The sequence below is a fragment of the Cucurbita pepo genome, chromosome 20, assembly GCF_057944985.1.
Source record: "Cucurbita pepo subsp. pepo isolate OVF chromosome 20, ASM5794498v1, whole genome shotgun sequence".
NCBI classification, from domain to species: domain Eukaryota; kingdom Viridiplantae; phylum Streptophyta; class Magnoliopsida; order Cucurbitales; family Cucurbitaceae; genus Cucurbita; species Cucurbita pepo.
Genome location: NC_141817.1, coordinates 8765111 through 8789651, shown reverse-complemented (window position 1 = coordinate 8789651; position 24541 = coordinate 8765111). Strand labels below are relative to the sequence as shown.

Genomic DNA, 24541 nt, shown 5'->3' with positions numbered 1-24541 from the left:
CAAATTAGTGAGTATTACTCTCATTTAAAGCTCTTTCACTTGATATAAAAGTAACAGGCCAACCTTAAACCATAGTTTGGGAAGTACATTTATATGAATGTCTATATATATATATGTATATATAAGATTAACATAGAAGACTAATGGCAAATAGATTGAGTATCTTTAGAGAACAAACCCATTATGCTCCAGTCCAAGCTCTTTTACTTCCCATTTTGCATTGGCTATCCGGTCAACATAACTGTAAAAGGAGCTTATCATCAAAAATCGTTGCAATGTTCGAAAATTGTAGGTACTGAATTCCATAAAATAATTTTACATTTTAGCCTGTGGAAAAGGAAGTAGCTGCTAATGACGTTGAACCATATAACGTTTAAAATATAATCAAGGCGAGCAAAAGTTTCAAATATGAGAAGGGAAATTACTACTATGTGTATACCTGTACGAACGACATTACGTCGTAATTTAATAATCTAGTTAGCTAGCTTTATCTTTTTCCTCTTAGACACAGGCTGCCTGCTTTGAATGACAAATAGGCAGGTCGTTAATTATTAGGCGGGTAGTTGTTAAGCTAGGTGACATATGATTGGAATGGTAATCTGCATAAGGCCTCGAGAGTTGCCCACTGCGAGTCACCATGGAGGAGCTTTTTTTGGAAATTGTTGGAACTTGGAGCAAAACTAGGCTGGATAAAGAAAATGCACCGAGTTCTTTGCCTAGTGTCACGGTCATGCTTGTCCAAGGCGTGTTGCCTATGGTTGCATGGCGGATATGTCCCAGTCTTGCTTGTCAAGGGCGTGTTGTCCATGGTTGCATGCCCGTTCCAAACCCCTTTTATATGCTTTCATCCTAGATAGGCCTTTACCATTTCACGTTGGGTCATTACAGGGTGTATGACCGTCCACCAAAACCATGTCTACACCCGCCAAGGCTAAAATGTCCCAAAATGTACTATAGGGGTATGACTAGTTGTCACATCTTCTTACCCTGAGTTGTATGCTATTTATGTCATGGTATTTCTTCATTTGCTTATAGTTATAACGTTGCTTTCTTCAATTCTTCAAATTGTTTTCAAATGTATTTCCTCCTTCACGTTTTCTAAACCTTCTCAGAACGTGACTCGAGGCTCGAACATATGCCAATGTTGTCCACGATGTCCGAATTTCTCACGGCTGACTTATTTGCTTGGTTAGAACAAGTGCGCACAATTGCTATCCCACTATCGCAAGAGTGCGATCGTGATACCTAGCATCACCAATGTGCTACAGATACTTCTATAGTAGGATACTGAAATGCTCGGCTTGGCAACCAGTTTGGATGATAACACAATGATGATCTCATTCTAGAACGCCCCCATCATACCCATAGCTGTCACAAACATTCCTTGTTGATTCTCCCTACAGCTAACAACGGTTTTCAACAGAAGTACTGTGCTATAAAACCTATCAGATGTTATTTTGGGGATGACACAGAAGTAGCATATATCAAAGGCCAATTGATTACGACTGTGGATGGCTTCGGGATACAACGCCTTGGCAACGAACAAGATTTATAACTTCGCCAGTAGATTGATTTCCTATCCATATTTTCTATCTAAAACGTTAAATGGTTTCAAATCACTTTGATTTTACCCATGTACTGCACCTTACTGCTACTACTTCAATACTATTAAGTGAACCACATGTTATACTAATGAGTAGAGAAATTCAACTAATTATAAAGGATTGAGCAGTGAACACTAATAAGTTTTTAGGCTTTGACTTCATTAAAAAGTTAACTTCCATTTTCTCAGTTTAAGCAAGATGTAATTGTAGAATAAAACCTGTTTTTGCAAATAATTGTGAAGTTCTTTCGAAGTTCTTTCGAATGTGCTACTTGTCACAATCGCACTTTTGATGGCAGCGGACTTGTGATTGTCTGACACTCACTTCCTAGCAACAAGTGAGTTAAGCCAATTCGTTCTTGCGTCGCCTACGGCCAATCGAAGTATGCTCGAGCCTGTGGCCCCGGTTCAAGAAGAAAGTTTTAGAACACGGGGGAAGAGAGAGATTTCGAAAGAGAGGTTTTGAAAGCAAGATTTGAGAAATTGAAATTGGTGTTATATATGCAAGCAAAAAGGCAACATCAACGGCTCACAGTATGTAACTATTGGTAGGGAAAAGTTGACAACTACTCATATCCCCCTATAGTACATTTTGAGGCATTTCATGTCTGGCAGGCCTAGACATGATTTTGCCGAAACGTCATACTCCCATAGAAATACAAAAGTAAAGCATTACAACATGGAAAAACATAAAGGGTTTGGCTTGGCATGGGCATGCGGCCATGGGCAACACGCCCTGGACGAGCATGACCGTGACATCCTCCCCCACCTAATGGAATTCACGAATCCTTTGTACAGGTCTTCCTACCTTCCTAACCCTGTCGGTCAGTATTGCCTCTACTTCTTTAATGTTTTTTGTTTTAAGATCGATGCTCCGTCTGGTAGTTGCATTTCGCTGATCGTCATTTGGATCGGGGTGATAGGACTTCAGGTTACTCACATGAATTACTGGGTGGATTTTCATCCATGTGGGTAATGCAACTTTGTAAGAAGTAGCCCCAATCTTTTTTAGAACTTCAACCGGCCCTTCATATTTTCGAACAAGTCTTTGGTCCTTTCGACTGCAGGATCTTATCTGTTCTGACCTCAACTTAATGAGGACTTGGTCTCCTACTCGAAACTGGAGGGGGCGACGCTTCTTGTCCGCCCACTTCTTCATGTGTTTGGAAGCTTTTTCCAAATACGCTCGGGCTATATTTGTTGTTTACTTCTATTCTTTGGTGAAGTTCTGAGCTTGAGGGTTCTTTCCTGCATAAGAGTGATCAATAATATTGGCAAGGACGGTTGTCGTCCACTTACAATTTCGAAGGGGCTCTTTCCGTACGAGCTCGTTTGACAATTGAAACAGAACTAAACGACATCCAGAAGTTGTACCCAGTTCTTCTGACGAGCGTCGACGAAGTGACATAAGTATTTCTCGAGCAAGCAGTTGAATCGTTTTGTCTGTCCATCAGTTTGGGGATGGTAGCTCAAGGAGATATTTAAATCGTTCCCAAGGAGGCGAATAGCTCAATCCAGAATGTGCCAATGAATCTACCATCCTTATCACGACAATGCTCGACGGAATGCCTCATAGCTTCATAATATGTGTGAAAAATAGTTGAGCTGTTAGTTCGGCCAAGCATATTTTAGGGGTGGGAATGAACGTTGCGTACTTCGAGAATTGGTCTATGATGACCAAGATGGCTTCATACTCACCGACTTTTGGGAGGTGTGTTATAAAGTCTAGAGACACACTTTCCCAAGACCTTGTTGGCACGGGTAGAGGTTCCAAGAGTCCCGAGAGATCTTGTTGGCACGGGTAGAGGTTCCAAGAGTCCTGAGAGACCTTGTTGGCACGGGTAGAGGTTCCAAGAGTCCTGAGACTTTGACTTTCTCGATTTTGTCTTGTTGGCAGATGAGGCACGTCTTGGTGTACTGCATTATGTCGTGACGCATATTTGACCAAAAATACCCCTTTTTGATTAAGGCATAAGTTCGTTGCCACCTACGGTGTCCGGTCCATAAAGTATTATGACATTCTTTGATGAACTTCTTCCTTAGTTCTCCTGTTCTTGGGACATATAATCTGTTTCCTTTTGTGTCTTCCCAGCTTTGGCTAGTTCAACGATGACTTTGGCCAGCGGGTCTTAGAGTAAATGTTCTTTTATGATGTCGCGCATCGATCTTACTTGAGTGAATATGGGCTAACATGCACAAAGCTGCATGGTCGCCCTTCCGACTCAGTGCGTTGGCTGCTCTTTCCTGTTTTGTGTTCAAATTTGAAGATGAATTCGACTAACGACTCTTGCCACCGAGCTTGTTTTGCCGTCAATTTCGGTTGATCAAAGAAGTGGCAAATGACATTGTTGTCCGTCTTCACCACGAAGTGCAATCCCAAGAGGTACTATCTCCAAACTCGTAGGCAATGTACAACAACTAGCATCTCTTTTTCGGAGACCGTATACCTCCTTTCTACATCATTGAGCTTTCGACTTTCATAAGCGATGGGGTGACCTTCTTGGATAAGGACACCGCCTAGGGAAAAGTCGGAAGCATCTGCTCTACTTCGAATGGCTTAGAAACATCCACCAGTCCGAGGACAAGACCCCTCGTCATGGTTGTCTTCAGATTTTTGAAGGCCATTTGACATTTAGTTGACCACGACCAAGGGTGGTCTTTCTTTAGAAGTTCTGTTAATGGGGCGGTTCGTCATGAAAACCCTTCTGTTAAAGATCATGTATTTGTTTAGATTGCTGTCAGTTAGTATCTAATTAAATCTCGTTAGGAGTTAGATTTAGTTTTTGATTTGATTTAGTTTTGATTTGATTTGATTTTGATTTGTTTACTGGTTTGTTACCAGATTTTCTCCCGATATTTTAGGTAGATTTTCTGAATATCTTTTGTATTCTCTGTATAAATATAGAGCATTCTTGCTCTCCAAAATTAAAAATCTTCTCATCAATTATTCAATCAATCCCTCTTTCACTAACAATTGGTATCAGAGCTATCTTCTTAAGGGATCTGTGAGATCAAAATGGGAGGAGAATCCAGTTTTTCCGCTGTTGCACCACCAGTTTTCGATGGAGACAATTATCAAATGTGGGCAGTTCGTATGGAGACTTATTTGGAGGCCTTGGATCTTTGGGAAGCAATAGAAGAGGATTACGAGGTTCCTCCGCTTCCAGCAAATCCTACTGTAGCACAAATCAAATTACATCAGGAAAAGAAGACAAGGAAATCAAAGGCGAAAGCTTGCCTATTTGCAGCTGTATCACAAATGATCTTCATGCGAATAATGTCCCTCAAAACAACAAAGGAAATCTGGGATTATCTCAAGGCCGAATATGAAGGAGAGAAGAGGATTCGTGGAATGAAAGCCCTAAATTTGATTAGGGATTTCGAGTTGCAGAAGATGAAGGAGTCAGAGTCGGTGAAAGAGTACTCTGACAGACTTCTCATAATTGCCAACAAGGTGAGATTGCTTGGTTCTGTTTTAAATGATTCAAGGATCGTTGAAAAGCTGCTAGTCACTATTCTAGAGAAGTTTGAAGCCACCATTACTACTCTGGAGAACACCAAAGACTTGTCAGAGATTTCTCTTACAGAGCTCTTGAATGCTTTACAAGCACAAGAGCAAAGGAGGTCTATGAGGCAAGAAGGGGTGATTGAAGGTGCCTTACGTGTTAAGCATCAAGACAGCAGCAGGTATAAAAACAATAAAAATTTCAAAAATCAATTGACGTATGGAGATTCATCTGCCAATTATCAGAAGACAAAAGGAGGAGGTTTCAAAAAATCCTATCCACCTTGCCGCCATTGTGAGAAGAAAGGTCATCCACCATACAAGTGTTGGAGAAGACCTGACGCCTTCTGCTCCAAATGCAATCAACTTGGACATGAAGCTGTGATCTGCAAAGCCAAAGATCTGGTGAAAGAAGTAGATGATCAAGAAGAAGAAGAAGAAGAAGATCAATTGTGTATGGTCACTTCTTCCTCAAGCAAAGAATCAAGCGAGAGCTGGTTGATTGACAGTGGGTGCACAAATCACATGACATATGACAAGGAGTCTTTTGAGGAATTAAGAGACACCGAAGAAGATAAGAGAGTGAGGATTGGCAATGGTGAACACTTGGAAGTCAAGGGTAAAGGCACAGTAGCTATAACAAGTTATGAAGGTACAAAATTTATTCCAGATGTTTTATTTGTGCCTAAAATTGATCAAAATATCTTAAGTATTGGTCAGTTACTTGATAAAGGCTATAAAGTGTTGTTTGAGAATAAGCAGTGCTTGATCAAAGATGCTAGTGGCAAAGACTTGTTCAATGTCAAAATGGAAGGAAAAAGCTTTGCTCTAAATCCGACGGCCTTTATATCCAGAGTTAGTGCCACTGAGATTTGGCATAAAAGACTTAGACACTTTCATCATCGAGGTTTGCTTCAGATTCAATCAAAGAAGCTGGTAGAAGAACTCACTGACATTGATGAGGACATGTCTCCTTGCCGTACTTGTAATTTTGGGAAGCAACATAGGCAACCCTTTCCTAAACAGGCATGGAGAGGCTCGAAAAAGCTGCAACTGGTTCATACTAAGCTTTGTAGTCCTCAGCGAACACCATCATTAAATGGTAATCTTTATTACATTGCTTTTATTAATGAACTAACAAGAATGTGTTGGATATTCTTGCTGAAGCAAAAGTCAGAAGTTCCGAGTGTATTTTGAAAATTCAAAACCAAAGTTGAGAATGAAGGTGCATGCTTGATTCAGACTATAAGATCAGATAATAGCAAGGAGTACACTTCAGAAACTTTTAACAGGTTTTGTGAAGAGGCTGGAATTGAACATCAATTGACAGCACCATACACTCATCAACAGAATGACCTCAGTGAAAGGAGGAATAGATTCATAATGGAGATGATGAGATGCATGCTTCATGAGAAGGATCTTCCAAAACGTTTTTGGGGAAAAGCAGCAAACACTGTTGTGTGCTTGCAAAATCGAATTTCAACAAAAGATGTGAAGGATCTGACACCATTTGAAGTTTGGTATGGTTACAAACGTTCTTTAAAGTTCCTTAGAGTATTTAGGTGTCTTTGCTTCACTCACATTCCACAGGTCAAGCGTGATAAGCTTGACAAAAAGTCAGAAGTTGGCATCTTTGTTGGGTATAGCACTATATCCAAAGCTTATAAAGTTTTTCAACCACACACTAGTCCTGTTATTGTGAGCCGAGATGTTCATTTTGCTGGAAATGAGCAATGGAATTGGGAAGAACTCGCGAAGGTGAATCAGATTTCTAATGCACCAAACAATTTCTTTGGTAGCATGTTAGAAGCGTCTGAAGATGAACGACTAGAAGAGTCTGAAGATGAACGACAAGATGCTTCGGTTGATGATGCACCTGTCAGAGGAGGAGCTTTCAGTGATCAAGAAAAACAAAACTTGGGAGTTGGTTGATCGACCTCTAAACAGAAAGATAATTAGAGTAAGATGGGTGTTCAGAAAAAAGCTTGGAGTTCACGGCATCTAAACAAGGAGGAGTGTTAAAGATCATGTATTTGTTTAGATTGCTGTCAGTTAGTATCTAATTAAATCTCGGTAGGAGTTAGATTTAGTTTTTGATTTGATTTAGTTTTGATTTGTTTACTGGTTTGTTACCAGATTTTCTCCCGATATTTTAGGTAGATTTTCTGAATATCTTTTGTATTCTCTTTATAAATATGGAGCATTCTTGCTCTCCAAAATTAAAAATCTTCTCATCAATTATTCAATCAATCTCTCTTTCACTAACACCTTCGACGAACCGCCTCTAATAGTTTGCCAATCCCAGGAAGGATCGTACATCGGATACTGAAGTTGGAGCTTTCCACTCTTGGATAGCTTTTATCTTGTCGCTATCTATACTAATCTGTCCACAATTAATGACATGTCCAAGGAAGTAGATGCATGTTTGTGTGAAGGCATTTTTTTCTTTCTTGACATATAACTGATTCTGCCGCAGCTTGTCGAACACTAGCTTTAGGTGCATCTTGTGCTCTTCTAGGGTTGTGTTGTATACGAGTATGTCGTCGAGGTATACTACGACGAATTGATCCAAGTATTCGTGGAAAACCTGGTTCATTAATGGCAAAACGTAGCTAAGGCGTTTGTTAGACCAAAGGGCATTACTAGGAATTCGAAAGCCCCGTATCTTGTTACACATGTCGTCCTGGGCTTATCCCCTACTACGACGAATTGATCCAAGTATTCGTGGAAAACCTGGTTCATTAATGGCAAAACGTAGCTAAGGCGTTTGTTAGACCAAAGGGCATTACTAGGAATTCGAAAGCCCCGTATCTTGTTACACATGTCGTCCTGGGCTTATCCCCTTCGGCGATACGTACTTGGTAGTACCCTGATCGTAAGTCCAGCTTCGTGAAGTATTTGGCCCCGTGAAGCTGGTCAAACAAGTTGGATATTCTCGGTAGTGGGTATTTGTTGCAACAATCACCTTGTTTAAGGCTTTATAGCCTATGCATAGACATAACGTCCCATCCTTCTTATTTTGAAATAGTACGGAGGCTCCGTAGGGTGCCTTTGCAGGGCGGATGAATCCTGCCGCCAACAAGTTTAGTTGTTTCCTCAATTCAGCTAGCTCAGGGGGAGCCATCCGATATGCATTCTTTGATGGGGGTTTAGCCCCAGGGAGGAGTTCAATTTCGTGATCGATGCCTCGCCGAAGTGGTAATGTTTATGGTAAGCTCTCTGGCATTATGTCGGCATAGCTAGCTAGAACATCCTTGATTTCTCTTGGAATAGTCTCATCAGTGGTCACGTCTTCCATTAGAGGTGTAGCCATAAATGTGGGTTTCTCTCGTGCGAGTCCTCTTTTCAATTGTATGGCAGAGATCATTCTAAGGTTACCTGGTTTCTTGATGCTTGCAGGTACTACTGTGGGGTGGTTGTGATTGGTAATCACCAAGCATTTCGTCAGTGGCATTGGGATGACTTTGTGTTTTAGGAGGAAGTCCATCCCAAGTACTATGTCGAAGTCGTCCATACGAACCACGACAAGGTCCATTTCTCTTGACCAGGCCCCTAATTTCAAGGGAACTCTTTTGGAGACTCCCACGATAGGCAAGGCCTTGGAGTTGATAGCTTTCATTTTTCCGGGGTCCTTTTCTATGATGAGTCCCAGGCCTTCAGGCTTCTTGGTTGACAATTAAGTTGTGGGTCGTGCCTGAGTCTATCAAGGTGCTCTTGCTTGGTCGCGAGTTTATCGTTGCGTCTATGAACATAAGCCCTTTCTCTATTATCTCTTTCGGGTCGACCTTCCGTTGAAGGGCTGACAAGAATTTGAGCGCACCCATCCGGGGGTTGTCTTGGTCTTCCTTCTTGTCTTGTGTAGTCTCGACTCCTGTGTCGTTGCTCTCTTGAATGGACACTTGGAGTACACTGAGAGAGGCTCGATGAGGACAGTTTGTGAGGGCCTTTACACAACAGGCACTGTAAAGGCGTAGTCGGGTAGTTCTTTTGAGGGTAGGGTCCTCGAGATGTCCCCGCTTGGTTATTCTGAGGAGGTCTATTTGTCCCTCCATTTGATCTGTCGTTACTTCCATTTGACCTACTGGGCCTTTATTTCGATGACCCTGCGGCTTATATGGTATCCCCCAGTGTTTAAGTTGTGTTATTTTTCTTTGGAAACTAGCTTCACTTCCAAAGTTTAGGAGTCTTTCAACGCTGGCGATTACGATGGCTAGGTCTTGAACCTTTTTCTCGTATATCTTTGTCTTGGCCCATGGTTGCAACCCATTTATGAAGATGAATATCTTGTCTTTCTCTGACATGTCTCTGATATCCAGCATTGAGAACTGCTTGACATATTCCCTTATGCCTCAAGTTGCTGTAGCTTTTCCATTGCTATGTATTCTACATTTTCGAAGAAGAATTGGGAGCCCTCAACTTTCACTTGAGGTCTACCCACGAGTCGATGGTGTATAATCCATTTTCAATGTCTTATACCTTCGAACGTCACCAAAGCTTTGTATTGTCTGTGAGATGCATTGTGGCTACTATAACTTTTATGTCTTCGGTACAGGCTCTTGTGGCTTTGAAGTATTGTTCGACATCAAAGATAAAGTTCTCAAACTCTTTGGTGTCTCGGTTCCCTTTGAAGGGTCTGGGATCTGGAAATTTCAGTTTGTTGGGTCCGGTATGAGTTTGCCCTGAAGTGACTCCACGACTTTCATGGTCACCCCAATTTGGGTGTTCATCTTGGCCATCTTTCCTTTGATGACATCGATCGTTGTTCTGAATTCGTCAGCTAATTCATTAAACAACTTCATCATGGTATTTTATAGCTCGTCGAACTCTTCGCCACGTCCCTACTTGTGCGCGACAGAGCTATCCGGGCTACCAGCAGGTCTTGAGCGGCTCGTAGGAGTAACTCTTTCTTCGAGCGAGTCCACTCGAAACATTAGTTCTTTGATTGACAACCCATCCAGGCGGTTGCCCATTGCGTCAATTTCTTCGACCTTTTCATTCAATTTTGTCACTCGTGCCTCCAAGAAGCGGACGGTGTCAGGGAATTCTTTGAGAAATAACATTTCCTCCTCTATCAAAGTAAGCCAATCGGCTTGTGATTTGGTGTCGACTTTGTCGTTGACATGGTTTCAATCTTTAATATGTCACGGAGAAAACAAGGTTCTGATACCATTTGTCACAATCGCACTTTTGATGGCAGCGGACTTGCGATTGTGCGACACTCACTTCCCAACAACAAGTGAGTTAAGCCAATTCGTTCTTGCGTCGCCTACGACCAAGCGAGATATGCTCGAGCTTCTGGCCCCGATTCAAGAATAAAGTTTTAGAAAATGGTGACAGAGAGAGATTTCGAAAGAGAGGTTTTGAAAGCAAGATTTGAGAAATTGAAATTAGTGTTATATATGCAAGCAAAAAGGCAACAACATTTCACAGTATATAACTATGGGGAGGGAGAAGTTGACAACTAGTCAAATCCCCCTATAATACATTTTGAGGCATTTCATGTCTAGCAGACCTAAACATGATTTTGTCGAAACGTCACTCCCTTATAAATACAAAAGTAGAGCATTACAACATGGAAAAGCATAAAAGGTTTGACTTGGCATGGGCATGCGACCATGAGCAACATGCCCTAGACGAGCATGATCGTAACACTACTGGTACACATCATATTTTGTTCTAGATTCAAGTATGCTTACATTCCTTTTCCTTCTAGGGTTGGCCAGCATTAACAAGATATCAAATTGATTTTCAATATTGGAAAGTAAGATCAGCAGACATTTTGTCAGAATGATTCTCACTCAGCTTGTATTTAATGTTGATTGTGTGCACCCACATATCTTTGATTCACATAACATGCGCAATGTCACGGTCATGCTCGTCCAAGACGTGTTGCCCATGGCCGCATGCCCATGACAAGCCAAACCATTTATGTCCTTTCATGTTCTAGTGTTTTACTTATGTATTTCTAGGAAGTATGACGTTTCGGAAAAATCATGTCTAGGCCTGCCAGACATAAAATGCCTCAAAATGTACTATGGGGGGATATGACTAGTTGTCAACTTCTCCTTACCAATAGTTATATACTATGAGCCGTTGTTGTTACTCTCTTGCTTGCATATATAACGTTTCTTTCAAAATCTCTCTTTCGAAAATCTCTCTCTGCCCTCGTTTTCTAAAACCTTCTTCTTAAACCGAGGCTAGAGGCTCGAGCATACGTCGCTTGGCTGTAGGCGACATAAGAACGAATTAGCTTAGCTCACTTGTTGTTGGAAAGTGAGTGCCGCACAATCGCAAGTCCGCTGCCATCAAGAGTGCGATTGTGACAAGGGGTATCAGAGCTTTGTTAGCTCCGTGATATAGCAAAAATCGAAACAATGTCGACGACAAAGTCGACAACCAAATCACAAGCCGACCGGCTTACTTTAATAGAGGAGCAAATGCTGTTCCTCAAAGAAGTCCCTGACACCATCCGCTTCCTAGAAGCACGAGGTACGAAATTGAATGGAAAAGTCGTAGAAATTGACGCAATGGGCAACCACCTGGATGAGTTGCCAATCATAGAACTAATGTTTCGAGTGGCCTCGCTCGAAGAAAGAGTTGCTCCTACAAGCAGCTCAAGACCTGCTGGTAGCCCTGATAGCTCTGTCGCGCACAAGGAGGGACGTGGCGAAGAGTTCGACGAGCTACAAAATACCATGATGAAGTTCGTTTAATGAATTAGCTGACGAATTCAGAACAACGATCAATGCCATCAAAGGAAAGATGACCGAGATGAACACCCGAATTGGGGTGACCATGAAAACCGTGGAGAATGTCACGGTTGGGCAAACTCATACAAGATCTAACAAACTGAAGTTTCCAGACCCTAGACCCTTCAAAGGGAACTGGGACGCCAAAGAGTTGGAGAACTTCATCTTTGATGTCGAACAGTACTTCAAAGCCACAACGGCTTGTACCGACGACATAAAAGTGACAGTAGCCTTAATGCATCTCATAGACGATGCAAAACTTTGGTGGCGTACGAAGGTGCAAGACATCGAGAATGAATTGTGCATCATCGACTCGTGGGAAGACCTCAAGAGAGAGTTGAGACATCAATTCTTCCCCGAAAACGTAGAATATATAGAAGGGAAAAATTAATAACCCTAAAACAAACTGGAAACATAAGCGACTATGTCAGAGAGTTCTCGACCTTGATGCTAGATATCAGGGGCATGTTAGAGAAAGACAAGGTATTTCTCTTTGTAAATGGGTTACAACCGTGGGCCAAAACTAAAATACACGAGAACAAGGTTCAAGACCTAGCTACCGCAATCGCCAGCATCGAGAGACTCCTAGAGTTTGGGAACGAAGCGAGTTTCCAAAGAAGAGCAACATAGGCCCCAAACACTGGGGGCAAAACATATAAGCTGCCAGGTCATCGAAATGAAGGCCCTAATAGGCCAAATGGAAGTAACGACAGACCAAGTGGGTGGACAGATAGACCTCCTCAGAATAACCAAGTGGGGACTCTTGAGAACCTTACCCTCAAAAGAACTACCCAACGACACCTTTACAATGCCTGTTGTGTAAAGGCTCCCACAAACTGTCCTACTGTCCTCATCGGGCCTCTCTCAGTGCACTACAAGTGTCCATTCAAGAGAGCAACGACACGAGTCGAGACTACGCCAGACAGGAGGGAAGATCAAGACAACCCCTGAATGTGTACGCTTAAATTCTTGTTAGTCCTCCAACGAAAGGTCGACCCAAAGGAGATAATAGAGAAAGGGCTCATGTTCGTAGATGCAACAATAAACTCCCGACCGAGCAAGAGCACCTTGATAGACCCAGGTGCGACCCACAACTTCATCGCCGACCAGGAAGCACGAAGATTGGGACTCACCATAGAAAAGGACCCCGGAAAAATGAAAGCTGTCAACCTCGAGGCCTTGCCTATTGTGAGAGTCTCCAATAGAGTCCCCTTTAAATTAGGGGCTTGGTCAGGAGAGATGGACCTTGTCGTAGTTCGCATGGACGACTTCAACGTGGTACTTGGGATGGACTTCCTCCTAAAACACAAAGTTATCCCAATGCCACTGGTGAAATGCTTGGTGATCACCGACCACAACCCCATAGTACTACCTGCAAGCATCAAGCAACAAGGTAATCTTAGAATGATCTCGGCCATACAATTGAAAAGAGGACTCACACGAGAGGAACCTACATTTATGGCCATACCCTTGATGGAAGAAATGACCACTGAGGAAACTATTCCAATCGAAATCGAGGATGTACTAGACAGTTATTTTGACATAATGCCAGAGAGCTTACCACAAACGTTACCATCCCGTCGAGGCATCGATCACAAAATTGAACTCCTCTCCGGGGTTAAAACCCCTAGCGATGAACGCATACCGGATAGCTCCCCCTAAGCTAGCCGAATTGAGGAAACAACTAGATGAGTTGTTGGCGGTAGGATTCATCCGCCCGGCAAAGGCACCTTACGGAGCCCCCGTACTGTTTCAGAAAAAGAAGGATGGGGCGTTGCGTCTGTGCATAGATTATAGAGCCTTAAACAAGGTGACGATACACAACAAATACCCACTGCCGATAATATCCGACTTATTTGACCAACTTCACGGGGAAAAATACTTCACGAAGTTGGACTTACGATCAGGATACTACTAAGTACGTATCGCCGAAGGGGACGAGCCCAAGACGATGTGTGTAAGAAGATATGGAGCCTTGAGTTCCTGGTAATGCCCTTTCGCTTGACAAATGCCCCAGCTACGTTTTTCACGTTAATGAACCAGGTTTTCCATGAATACTTGGATCAGTTCGTCGTAGTATACCTCGACGACATAGTTGTATACAGCACAACCCTAGAGGAATACAAGGTGCACTTGAAGCTAGTGTTTGACAAGCTGCGGCAGAATCAGTTGTGCGTCAAGAAAGAAAAATGTGCCTTCGCAAAAACATGTATAACTTCCTTGGACATGTCATCAGTTGTGGACAGATCGGTATGGATAGCGATAAGATAAAAGCTATCAAAGAATGGAAAATCCCTACTTCCGTATCCGATGTGCAATTCTTCCTAAGATTGGCAAACTATTATAGGCGGTTCGTCGGAAGGTTTTCATGACGAGCCGCCCCATTAACAGAACTCCTGAAGAAAGACCACCCTTGGTCGTGGTCAAATAAATGTCAAATGACCTTTGAAGATCTGAAGGCAACTATGACAAGGGGTCCTGCCCTCGAATTAGTAGATGTTACTAAACCATTTGAAATAGAGACAGATACTTCTGACTTTGCCCTAGGCGGTGTCCTTAGTCAAGAAGGTCACCCCATCGCTTAGAAAAATCGAAAGCTCAATGATGCTGAAAAGAGGTACACTGTCTCCGAAAAAGAAATGCTGGCTGTGGTCCATTGCCTACGAGTTTGGAGACAGTACCTCGTGGGATCACAATTCGTAGTGAAGACGGATAACAGCGCCATTTGCCACTTCTTCGACCAACCGAAATTGACGGCAAAACAAGCCCGATGGCAGGAGTCGTTGGCTGAATTCGACTTCAAATTTGAACACAAGGCAAGAAAGAGTTACCAAGTAGCCGACACACTAAGTCGGAAAGGCGAACATGGGGCCCTGTGCATGTTAGCCCATATTCACTCAAGTAAGATCGATAGATCGATGCGCGACATCATAGAAGAACATTTACTCCAAGACCCGTCGGCCAAAGCCATCGTTGAACTAGCTAAAGTTGGGAAGACACGACAGTTTTGGGTCAAGGGAAACCTTCTAATGACAAAAGGAAATAGATTATATGTCGCAAGAACCGGAGAACTAAGGAAGAAGCTCATCCAAGAATGTCATGATACTTTATGGGCCGGACACCCTAGGTGGCAACGAACTTATGCCTTAATAAAAAAGGGGTATTTTTGACCAAATATGCGTGGCGACATAATGCAGTACACCAAGACGTGCCTCACCTGCCAACAGGACAAAGTCGAGAAAGCCAAAGTCTCGAGACTCTTGGAATCTCTACCCGTGCCAACAAGGCCTTGGAAAGGTGAGTGTCTCTAGAGTTTATAACACACCTCCCAAGAGTCGGTGAGTATGAAGCTATCTTGGTCATCATAGACCGATTCTCGAAGTACGCAACGTTCGTTCCCACCCCTAAAATATGCTCGGCCGAACTAACAGCCCAACTATTTTTGAAACACATTGTAAAGCTATGGGGCATTCCGTCGAGCATCGTCATCGATAGGAATGGTATATTCATTGGCACATTCTGGACTGAGCTACTCACCTTCTTAGGAGCTACCATCCCCAAACCAATGGACAGACAGAATGGTTCAACTGCCTGCTCGAGGAATACTTACGTCACTTCGTTGACGCTCGTCAAAAGAACTGGGTACCGCTTCTGGATGTCGCTCAGTTCTGTTTCAATTGTCAAACGAGTTCGTCTACGGGAAAGAGCCCCTTCGAAATTGTAAGTGGACGACAACTAGCCTTGCCCCATATTATTGATCATCCTTGTGCAGGAAAGAACCCTCAAGCACAGAACTTTACTAGAGAATGGAAGCAGACAACAGATACAGCCCGAGCGTATTTGGAAAAAGCTTCCAAACACATGATGAAGTGGGCGGATAAGAAGCGTCGCCTCCTTCAGTTTCGAGCAGGAGACCAAGTCCTCATCAAGCTGAGGCCAGAATAGATTAGATTTCCCAGTCGAAAGAACCAAAGACTTGTTCGAAAATATGAAGGTCCGGTTGAAGTTCTAAAAAAGATTGGGGCTACTTCTTACAGGGTTGCGGTACCCACATGGATGAAAATCCACCCAGCAGTAATTCATGTGAATAACCTAAAGCCCTATCACCCCAATCTAAATGACGATCAACGAAATGCAACCACCGGACCGAACATTGATCTGAAAACAAGACATCAAAGAAGTAGAGACAATCTTGGCCGATAGGGTTAGGAAGGTAGGAAGACCTATACGGAGGATTCGCGAATTCCTTGTCAAATGGAAGAACCTCCCTATGGAAGAAACCAGCTGGGAACGCGCCGAAGATCTGGACTCCGCCGCAACCCACATCACTATGTTTGAAAATAGTCGGTTGACAGGGGCGTCAACCAATTTGGTAGGAGAAGATGTCATGGTCATGCTCGTCCAGGGCGTGTTGCCCATGGCCGCATGCCCATGCCAACCCAAACCCTTTATGTTTTTTCATATTGTAATGCTTTACTTTTGTATTCCTAAGGGAGTATGACACCTCGGCAAAATCATGCCTAGGCCTGTCAGACATGAAATGCCTCAAAATGTACTATAGGGGACATGGGGATATGACTAGTGGTCAACTTCTCCCTATTAATAGTTATATAATGTGAATCGTTGTTGTTGCCTTTTTGCTTGCATATATAACACTAATTTCAATTTCTCAAATTTTCCTTTCAAAACCTCCCTTCCCAAATCTCTCTCTGCCCCCGTTTTCTAAAACTTTATTTTTGAACCGGGGCCGGAGGTTCGAGCATACGTTGCTTGGCCGTAGGCGACATAAGAACGAATTGGCTTAACTCGCTTATTGCTGGGAAGCGAGTGCCGCACAATCGCAAGTCCGTTGCCATCAAAAGTGCGATTGTGACAACTGGCACTCGTTCCTTTCTCCCATCGATGTGGGACCTTCATCAAATCCACCCCCCTTCGGGGCCCAACGTCCTTACTGGCACACCACCTCGTATCTACCCCCCTTTCGAGGAATAGCCTCCTCGCTGACACATCACCCAGCGCCTGGCTCTGATACCATTTGTAACGGCCCAGGCCCACCGCAACCAGATATTGTCTTCTTTGGGCTTTCCCTTTCAGGCTTCCCCTTAAGGTTTTTAAAACACGTCTGCTAGGGAAAGATTTTTACACCCTTATAAAGAGTGTTTCGTTCTGGGATTTCCCAGAAAAGAACCCCGAACATCTAAAGCTCGAACAAACTAAACAATGTCCATTTAAATCTTCTTACCCATTGACATGAAGAAGCAGTCTTGCAGTGTTCTTATGAATATGCTCAATGAGATATGGAACGGCATCCAACTGATCAAAAGTAGATAAATTTAGTGTAAATTGACAGCCTATAAAAAAAGAATAAACAAGAAATTCCAACACATAAAAATAGAAAAAGACTGTCAAAACCATTTATATACTATAAACATGAAAATAATAGAAATTCACTGAGCTATCACAATATCAATAAGCAGGGAAAAAACCATTTGTATGAATAAAAGTTGCTGAATTAGGAATAATTTTAATAAGGTATTTAGTATGAAATACATAAGACATCCAGTCCACGATCTATAAAACAACCATTATCACTGAACAGTTTGTATTTATCTTGGATTCTTGGTTATAATATAGACCTCCAAAGCCACTATATGAGCCATGACAATAAACCCACCCGCACACATTGATGTATGACAGAAAGAACGAGCACAGAAGTAGATCGAAGAGAAACTCGGTTGAGAAAAAAACGAATAATGAAGCTAGTACTTCTATAATACTCATATGGACAACAATAAATTAATGATAAATTAATGCATTAGTTCAAGTCATGCAAATAAAGAAGCTCTGTAATCAGTATTAGGCTGCACCAAGGATGAAATATTATGATCCATGACATACTAAGAATGAAAAAATGTAACGGCCCAGATCCACCACTAGCAGATATTATCGTCTTTAGGCTTTCCCTTTTGGGCTTCCCCTCAAGACTTTAAAACGCGTCTACTAGGGGAAGGTTTCCGTACCCTTATAAATGGTGGTTTGTTCTCCTCCCCAACCAATGTGGAACATCACAATCCACCCCCCTTCGAGGCCTAGCGTCCTCGCTGGCACTCTTTCCTTCCTCCAGTCGATGTGGGACCGCCTCCAAATCCACCCCCTTGGAGGCCCAGCGTCCTTACTGGCACACCGCCTTGTGTCTACCCCTTTCGGGGAACAGCGAGAAGGCTGGCACATCGTCTGATGTCTGGCTCTGATACCATTTGTAACGGCCCAGATCCACCGCTAGCAGGTATTGTATTGGGCCTTCCCTTTCGGGCTTCCCCTCAAGGCTTTAAAACGCGTCTGCTAGGGGAAGGTTTCCACACCCTTATAAATGGTGGTTTGTTCTCCTCCCCAACCAATGTGGGTCATCAAAAAAAAAAAAACTGAATAAGAACTGAATATTACCAGATGTACGTAAAAGTCTTCAATTACGGCCACGTTAGTTTGCAGGAGCATGGACTGAATATGAGCTTTAGACCTATGCATTATTCTTGCCACAAGGGATAATGAGTCAGCACCTGCACACCTTTCCTGCAGTTAAATGAACACAGTTCAGGGGAAAATCATTGAACCCAAACTGCCAAAAAAAGCAGAAGTACCAACTGAAAGCTTACAAAGACTTTGAAGAATTGAGCGAACAAACATACAAAAATAGTTTCCTTGTGAAATCATGAAATAAATTTCACACATCCCGAGTCCACAAGGTTCAATAAGAGAAGAAAATTTGCAAGACACTGATGAAGGAAGATTGTGTGAAAATCCTAGTGAATTGAAATTAAGAGCCTATTTGGGCATATAAACCCCTAATTCATAAGCACTAAAACACACAAATTTAACAAGTTTCTTGGCCCAGATTTGAACACTCCACAAGATAGGATGATCGATCCTATTTGAATGTTCTTGGCATGCAACTTAACACGAGTTGCAAATTTCAAAAGGAGCACCGTTCAGGCTAACTTTAGATGGAGCATAAGTGTTATCATCATATAACACGAGAGAATGAGAAGATGTAGGGTCTTCGAACGAATGAACGACTCCTTTAGTGAAGACGATATCAATATAGTTGTTGTAGTTAGTTGATTTTCTTTGTTATTTCAATCCATAAATATATTCATCAGAATTTAATACATCCAAAATACCACACTTGCTAGTTGCTTCACAATTACATGGCTCAAAATTCCAAAATTGCAACTAAAACCAAAATTGATACTTATTTCTCACAAATCAAAATAAAATGCAACAGAGAGAGAAAAGAAAAGAAATGGAGATTTATATATAAGCATTTCTAAAGTTGTAGCCTTGTATAGAAACTAGCACCTTGAGACCAAGAGATGTTCCATGAAAGTAACCTAAGCTACTGCCAGGAGGGCTTGGGGTAACTTCATTAAAAGCAAACGTCGAATTTGAAGCTGATGGGGAAGACGAATGGGGTCTTATCCACTGATCACAATCCTGTGCAGCTCGTGACAAAGCTGTCTTCAACTTATCTGTATCCAGGAAGACAAGTCATAATTCAAGAAAGCAAATTAGCGTCATTAAGTTTCTGATATAATAAACTTTGAGAATAGACAATATAGAGTTAGAAGAGCGAGTACAATTGAGAGAGTCCGGAAACCCTTTTCCACCAGAAGTAGTGTTAAGCTGGCCAAAAGTCTCGTATACAAAATAGAAGAACACTTCAAACAACTGGCACATTCCCTGCTTAAATTGATCCAATTAGAAATAATTTGGGCAGTTTAAAGGTGAATGATATTTAACAAGCTAACCATTAAATAATGGATACCTTGAAAAACTCAACATTCACTATCTCTAGTTTCTGCATAAGCCTTGCATACTTGTCCATGGACCTGGAATTCGGAAGATAAAAAGAACAATCCAAAATTTTAAAAAAATAAAGATTGTTTCTCATGCTTCCCATTATCACTACAGATTCTTCACCTTAAAAGGCATAGAGATGATCCTGTTTGTGCTGTAATTTCATCATTATTATGGTTAGAAGAGTGGTTTAGTGAAAGTCTCGGTTTCAAAATTCTGCTTGGGAGTTGACTATCTTCATCAATAAAGTCGGCTAAAAGATCTTCATTTTCATCTTCAGGAACAGTATTAGCACCATTTGAAAGTTTGTCTGTATACTTCATTGGAGAGGAATTACTCCTATCAAAACCTTCACCTGCACTTCCATCCAGTTCTCCATTTGGTATGCCTTCCTTACATGTATGCATTTGTTTAAGTAAAAATGGATTTCCATTTTTGAGCCACCGCAAAAAACCACTTCTATCCATGCCTGTACTGACTGAACTTGTTGATTTGTCTGAACGTGGGACCTTGCCCTTAGATGAGTTACCATCAGAGTGAACAAATAAAGGTGCTCCATCACCAACCAGTCCAGCAAAACTAACAACTTCAACTGTATCTGGTGGCAGTGTAAGCCAATTCTCTTTTTCCATAACCATCTTTAGAGCCTAAAAACATGAAGAGCAAAATCAATCACGAAGTACTAGTGAATTTTCACATTCAAACTTAGAAATTGCTTAGTTTAACCAAGTAGTAGAAGCATGGCTGAGACAGTTTAGACTCGAGACATGAGAATTTATAATAACTTCAACTGAATTTTGAAGAGTTTCTAATTGTCGCAATAACTCTAGTTTCGTAAGCCGAAGAGAAATTTGTGGAGAAATTAATGTCAAAACTACAAAACCAATAGGAATGGCAAGAACAGAGAGAAATGTTAAGCAAGAAAACCAGCAGTTACTTTCTATATTAATCACTTATGAAGAGATAATTGAAATATTCATTGCTTTGTTGAAGTTAGCTGGCACAGGAAAAATTACTGAGATTTAAGAATGGGGCAGCGTTTAGATTCCATGGGCCTGCATGTATAAACAAATCTGAACCATGGCAAAATTGAGCAAGAAGGTCAACTTACGTGCATACTCTGCTTATGGAAAGCCACATAATAGTTTTCACAAACAATCTTCAACTTTTGCCTAAATTCAACTGCTTCAACTCCACAGAAGGCTTCTCCAGCCAATATGAAGACGTTGAGATCTTCGTAGTTTTTCAAAAATTGATGAATGCTCGTTGAACAAACAGCAGCAGAAGAAAGCAGTACTGAGACACGGCTAGTAGATAGTTGCCAAAGGTTCTTACGGCTTCTTTGTAGGGTTTGGGAAACAAAATTTATAGCATCTTTTCTCAGATGGTACCAGGGAGAACCACTGGTTGATGCTGTGCTGCTATCTGTCGGGGACCCTCTACTGAGATCACCCCCATCAGAATTTGTAATCACTGCAGTCCCCATTGAAGAGACATTGATCGTTGATTCAGGTGTATCTCCTAAATTAATGTCAGAATTATCTTCTTGTTGCTTCATGTTAGGAGTTTGGTCAATTGAGTCCTGAATCAAAAACATGCTTTATAAGATAAAAAAACTTAAGCGCCCAACAGAAAAGCCTCCTAATCAGGGAAAGCGGGCAACATAAAATCTGCTTCTAACTACTAGCACTTCAAACAAAAAAGTAGTACCAATAAAGAAATCAACAATAGCATCCTGAAAATAACTCACTAGGCCAACCCCCATGGAGTTAATTCCCTTATTATTTACATGACCCTTGTTGATCACTATTCCCTTGAAGAACTACGCATAAAAATTAAAAAAAAAATCACCAGACATTTTGGTGTGTTTTCCACAATGACTCGACCAAGGATTTCAGAAATAAGAATCTTCACAGATGATTACTTATGATTTAATCATACCTTTTTCTACATTCCATTTCTATTTGTCTGACTTTCAGTTATTATCATTATTTATTTTTTCTGAATAAGAAACAAAACTTTTCATTCATAATTGAAAAATTACAAGAAAGTTGAAACATCCATCCAAATGGTTCAGACTACAAAGAGAAGCTAAAAATATAAAAAGAAAAGAATCTTGCCAATTGGCTGATTCAATGTGACATGTTCTAATCCACCTAGACAATGGAGATGCACGTGTTAATCCACTCTCCACCTTTACCCAAAACCTTTTGACTTGAAGACTCATGTAAATCTCAATAAATGAGACCCTATAATATATTGAGTTCTGTAGTAAATAGAGATTATGCATTGTCTATTATTCTAGTAATTTCTTCTATTATGAGACTCTAAAATATGCATAGGCCATTCAGGAAATCTCAAGTAACCAAGAGGTAGAGTTGGCCACTGAAACCAAAAAGCTGTCCTGCAAAAATTAGCCCTACAAGATATGTATGCAAAACCATATGATTCAACTGGAACAAATAAGAAATAGTAAATATCTAATAGACCTTGGTATCCAGTTGGAAGCTAAAGATCTGATAATATGAGCACATCAAGGTAAATAAGACAGCTAGTGTTTTTAATAAACACAGCCTAAACTTTGATTCAGGAATCCGAAAGCATAGGTCGCTGTATGTAAGCCTGTAAATTGAATAAAATAAGTTAAAAGATTTTATTTGACACACTGAATGCGAGACTCAGCAATTTCACGAACTTTACCTACTATTTTGTATATGTACATCCTGATCCTGCAAAGATAGAATACTCATCATTGAATATTTCTTCAATTACTAACCAAGGAAATGATGTAGAATAAAATCAGAAGATTAGAAGAAAGCTCAATTTGATCTTTTTGTTCCAACTTGCTGTTTTATCAGTACGTTAACATAGTCTTCGAATCCATTTAGTTCAACGTATGTATTCAATTTTATGTATGTCAATGACTTAAAGTAGAAATGTACGACGTGAGAAAAAGCAACCTCAAATACAGCAGTTGTGTTTTAAACTAAATGCTATCTACAAAAAAAATTATAAAAAACTTTCCACATAGCTTTGTGCGTTAATTTGTATTCCACTTATATTTCAATGGAAATAAACTTCAGATGGTATAAATCTGCAAAGTAGGAAGCAATTTTGAACTCTCCATATAAACCGGTTCCTCAATTTGAATTACTCGAGCACACCTCTTGCACAATGTCTTTCAAGGCAGAATGGGTTTCTGATATTACTTCCTGCATAAAAAAGCTTTGTATCTTTTCAGCAAGGCCAGAGACATCTCCTATTAGCGCATAGGCATCAACCACCTGTTCATAATGACAAAAGCCGGATCATGTTAAACAAAACTTCATTAGAGAGAGAAATAAGTTCCATGATTAAAGCACTTGCAACGGTTCTACAATTACAAAGAGTGAACATATCCCCCAACCCCCTATCTTCTTCCAAAAGGAACTCTCTCTCCCATCTGCCACAACACATTTAACAAACCAGGAGAGAAAAGGAAGGAGAAAGAAGCCCAACCCAATTTATCTGCTTCCCACTTAGCTCACAAGCCCATGCTTACCAGGCTCAGCATTTGAACAATAAACACTATGAACAGTACTATTCTCATTGCCTAATTTTCCCCGACGTCTTTTCCTTTATTGGAGCAAAAATGGTAAAGATTTCAGAAATAAATAAATGAATAAATGTGGATGGAAAAGTCCAACATCGAAAAGTCCATCCACAGCCCTTTAGGATATATAATACAGGACCCTAGTCCAAATAAAATGTGAATGGACTTCACAATGCTCAAGGTTAAATAGTAGAAACATGAATTGCGCGTCAAGAATGAACAATTCTGGAAAGGAAGAAGAAAAAAAACTAAGTTCTATCACAAGAAAATAATCCTCACGGTTAAATAAGCCTCTTTCTTGAACTCCTGACAGACTTCTATCAAAAGTGAATCCAACTTTTGTAGCGTTCTTCCAAGCCAAGTCTACAACATTTTGTAAAAGAGATGTGTAAATCATCATAAATCATTCATCCTTTAAAACGTTTACCATGAGAGAAAATATACAGAATTTTTGCATCTATAATGCTCAGTATCATTGAAAATACTCACCTCAATGCCACAGCTCATCTCTCGAATTACTGAAAGCTCTGAAAAACTATCCAATAGCTGCAAATACTCAGATAAGACCTGAAAAGCCTGTATAGCAGGCATGTTCGGCAGCACAGCTAGAAAAGTTAATGAGCAGACATCATTACTCCCTCTGACATGTTCATTAGTCCAGTACTCTGAGCTCAGCTATAAAAAGCTTAACAAGAAGCAAATTATGAAACCCACCTTGGAATAATTTCCCTCTTCAACAAGGATCTCGAGCATCGATTGCATGTCCACAGCATGACGAAGCTCACTCAAAATTGGAAGCATATCCTATTTGCATTACTTTGTCAATGAAAAGTTTATTACTTGAAAAGAAAGGATGGAAAAATTAAAAAAACAAAAACAAAAAAAACTAAATAAAGCTGGAAGCATATACTACTTAGCATACCAATGGATATTTTATTATGATGTAAACGATTCCGTGAGTCATTATTCTTGTTTAACATTCTGTGGTTGTAAGTTTTGTATGTACATTTTCTTTACAGAAACCAGTGAAATGCATTACGAGTTGACAACTTGGGCCGGGGGCAGAGGCTTCATTAATGGAATAGAAGATCATTCCAAGGTTCCTCCAAAATTTGAATTGTGCCTTTAATGAGGAATATTGCTTGGAGTCATCTGGAATTTGAAGGGTCATGAATCCATTTAGTTTTTGAAGCATTCAGAAATCATCAGCTCAAGAGTGCATATTTCTCTACCTTTCA

The 24541-nt window shown here is 41.0% G+C and overlaps 1 protein-coding gene across 3 annotated transcripts in view; it reads right to left on the bottom strand.

Moving 5' to 3' along the window:
• Positions 1-24541, bottom strand: part of LOC111782818 (uncharacterized) — a 49136-nt gene that overhangs the window by 4306 nt on the left and 20289 nt on the right. For 2 of the 3 annotated variants that reach the window (XM_023663627.2, XM_023663628.2), the window contains 14 exons: positions 24018-24107; positions 23793-23879; positions 23583-23666; positions 22876-22995; positions 22412-22440; positions 22201-22333; positions 20823-21293; positions 19835-20358; positions 19680-19743; positions 19492-19594; positions 19214-19383; positions 18302-18427; positions 17100-17170; positions 179-241 (listed from right to left, as the gene is read on the bottom strand). In XM_023663627.2, coding sequence (XP_023519395.2) covers positions 179-241; positions 17100-17170; positions 18302-18427; positions 19214-19383; positions 19492-19594; positions 19680-19743; positions 19835-20358; positions 20823-21293; positions 22201-22333; positions 22412-22440; positions 22876-22995; positions 23583-23666; positions 23793-23879; positions 24018-24107 — 2135 coding nt within the window. The remainder of the gene's footprint in view (positions 1-178; positions 242-17099; positions 17171-18301; positions 18428-19213; positions 19384-19491; positions 19595-19679; positions 19744-19834; positions 20359-20822; positions 21294-22200; positions 22334-22411; positions 22441-22875; positions 22996-23582; positions 23667-23792; positions 23880-24017; positions 24108-24541) is intronic. The other variant, XR_015414703.1, reaches the window with a different exon arrangement.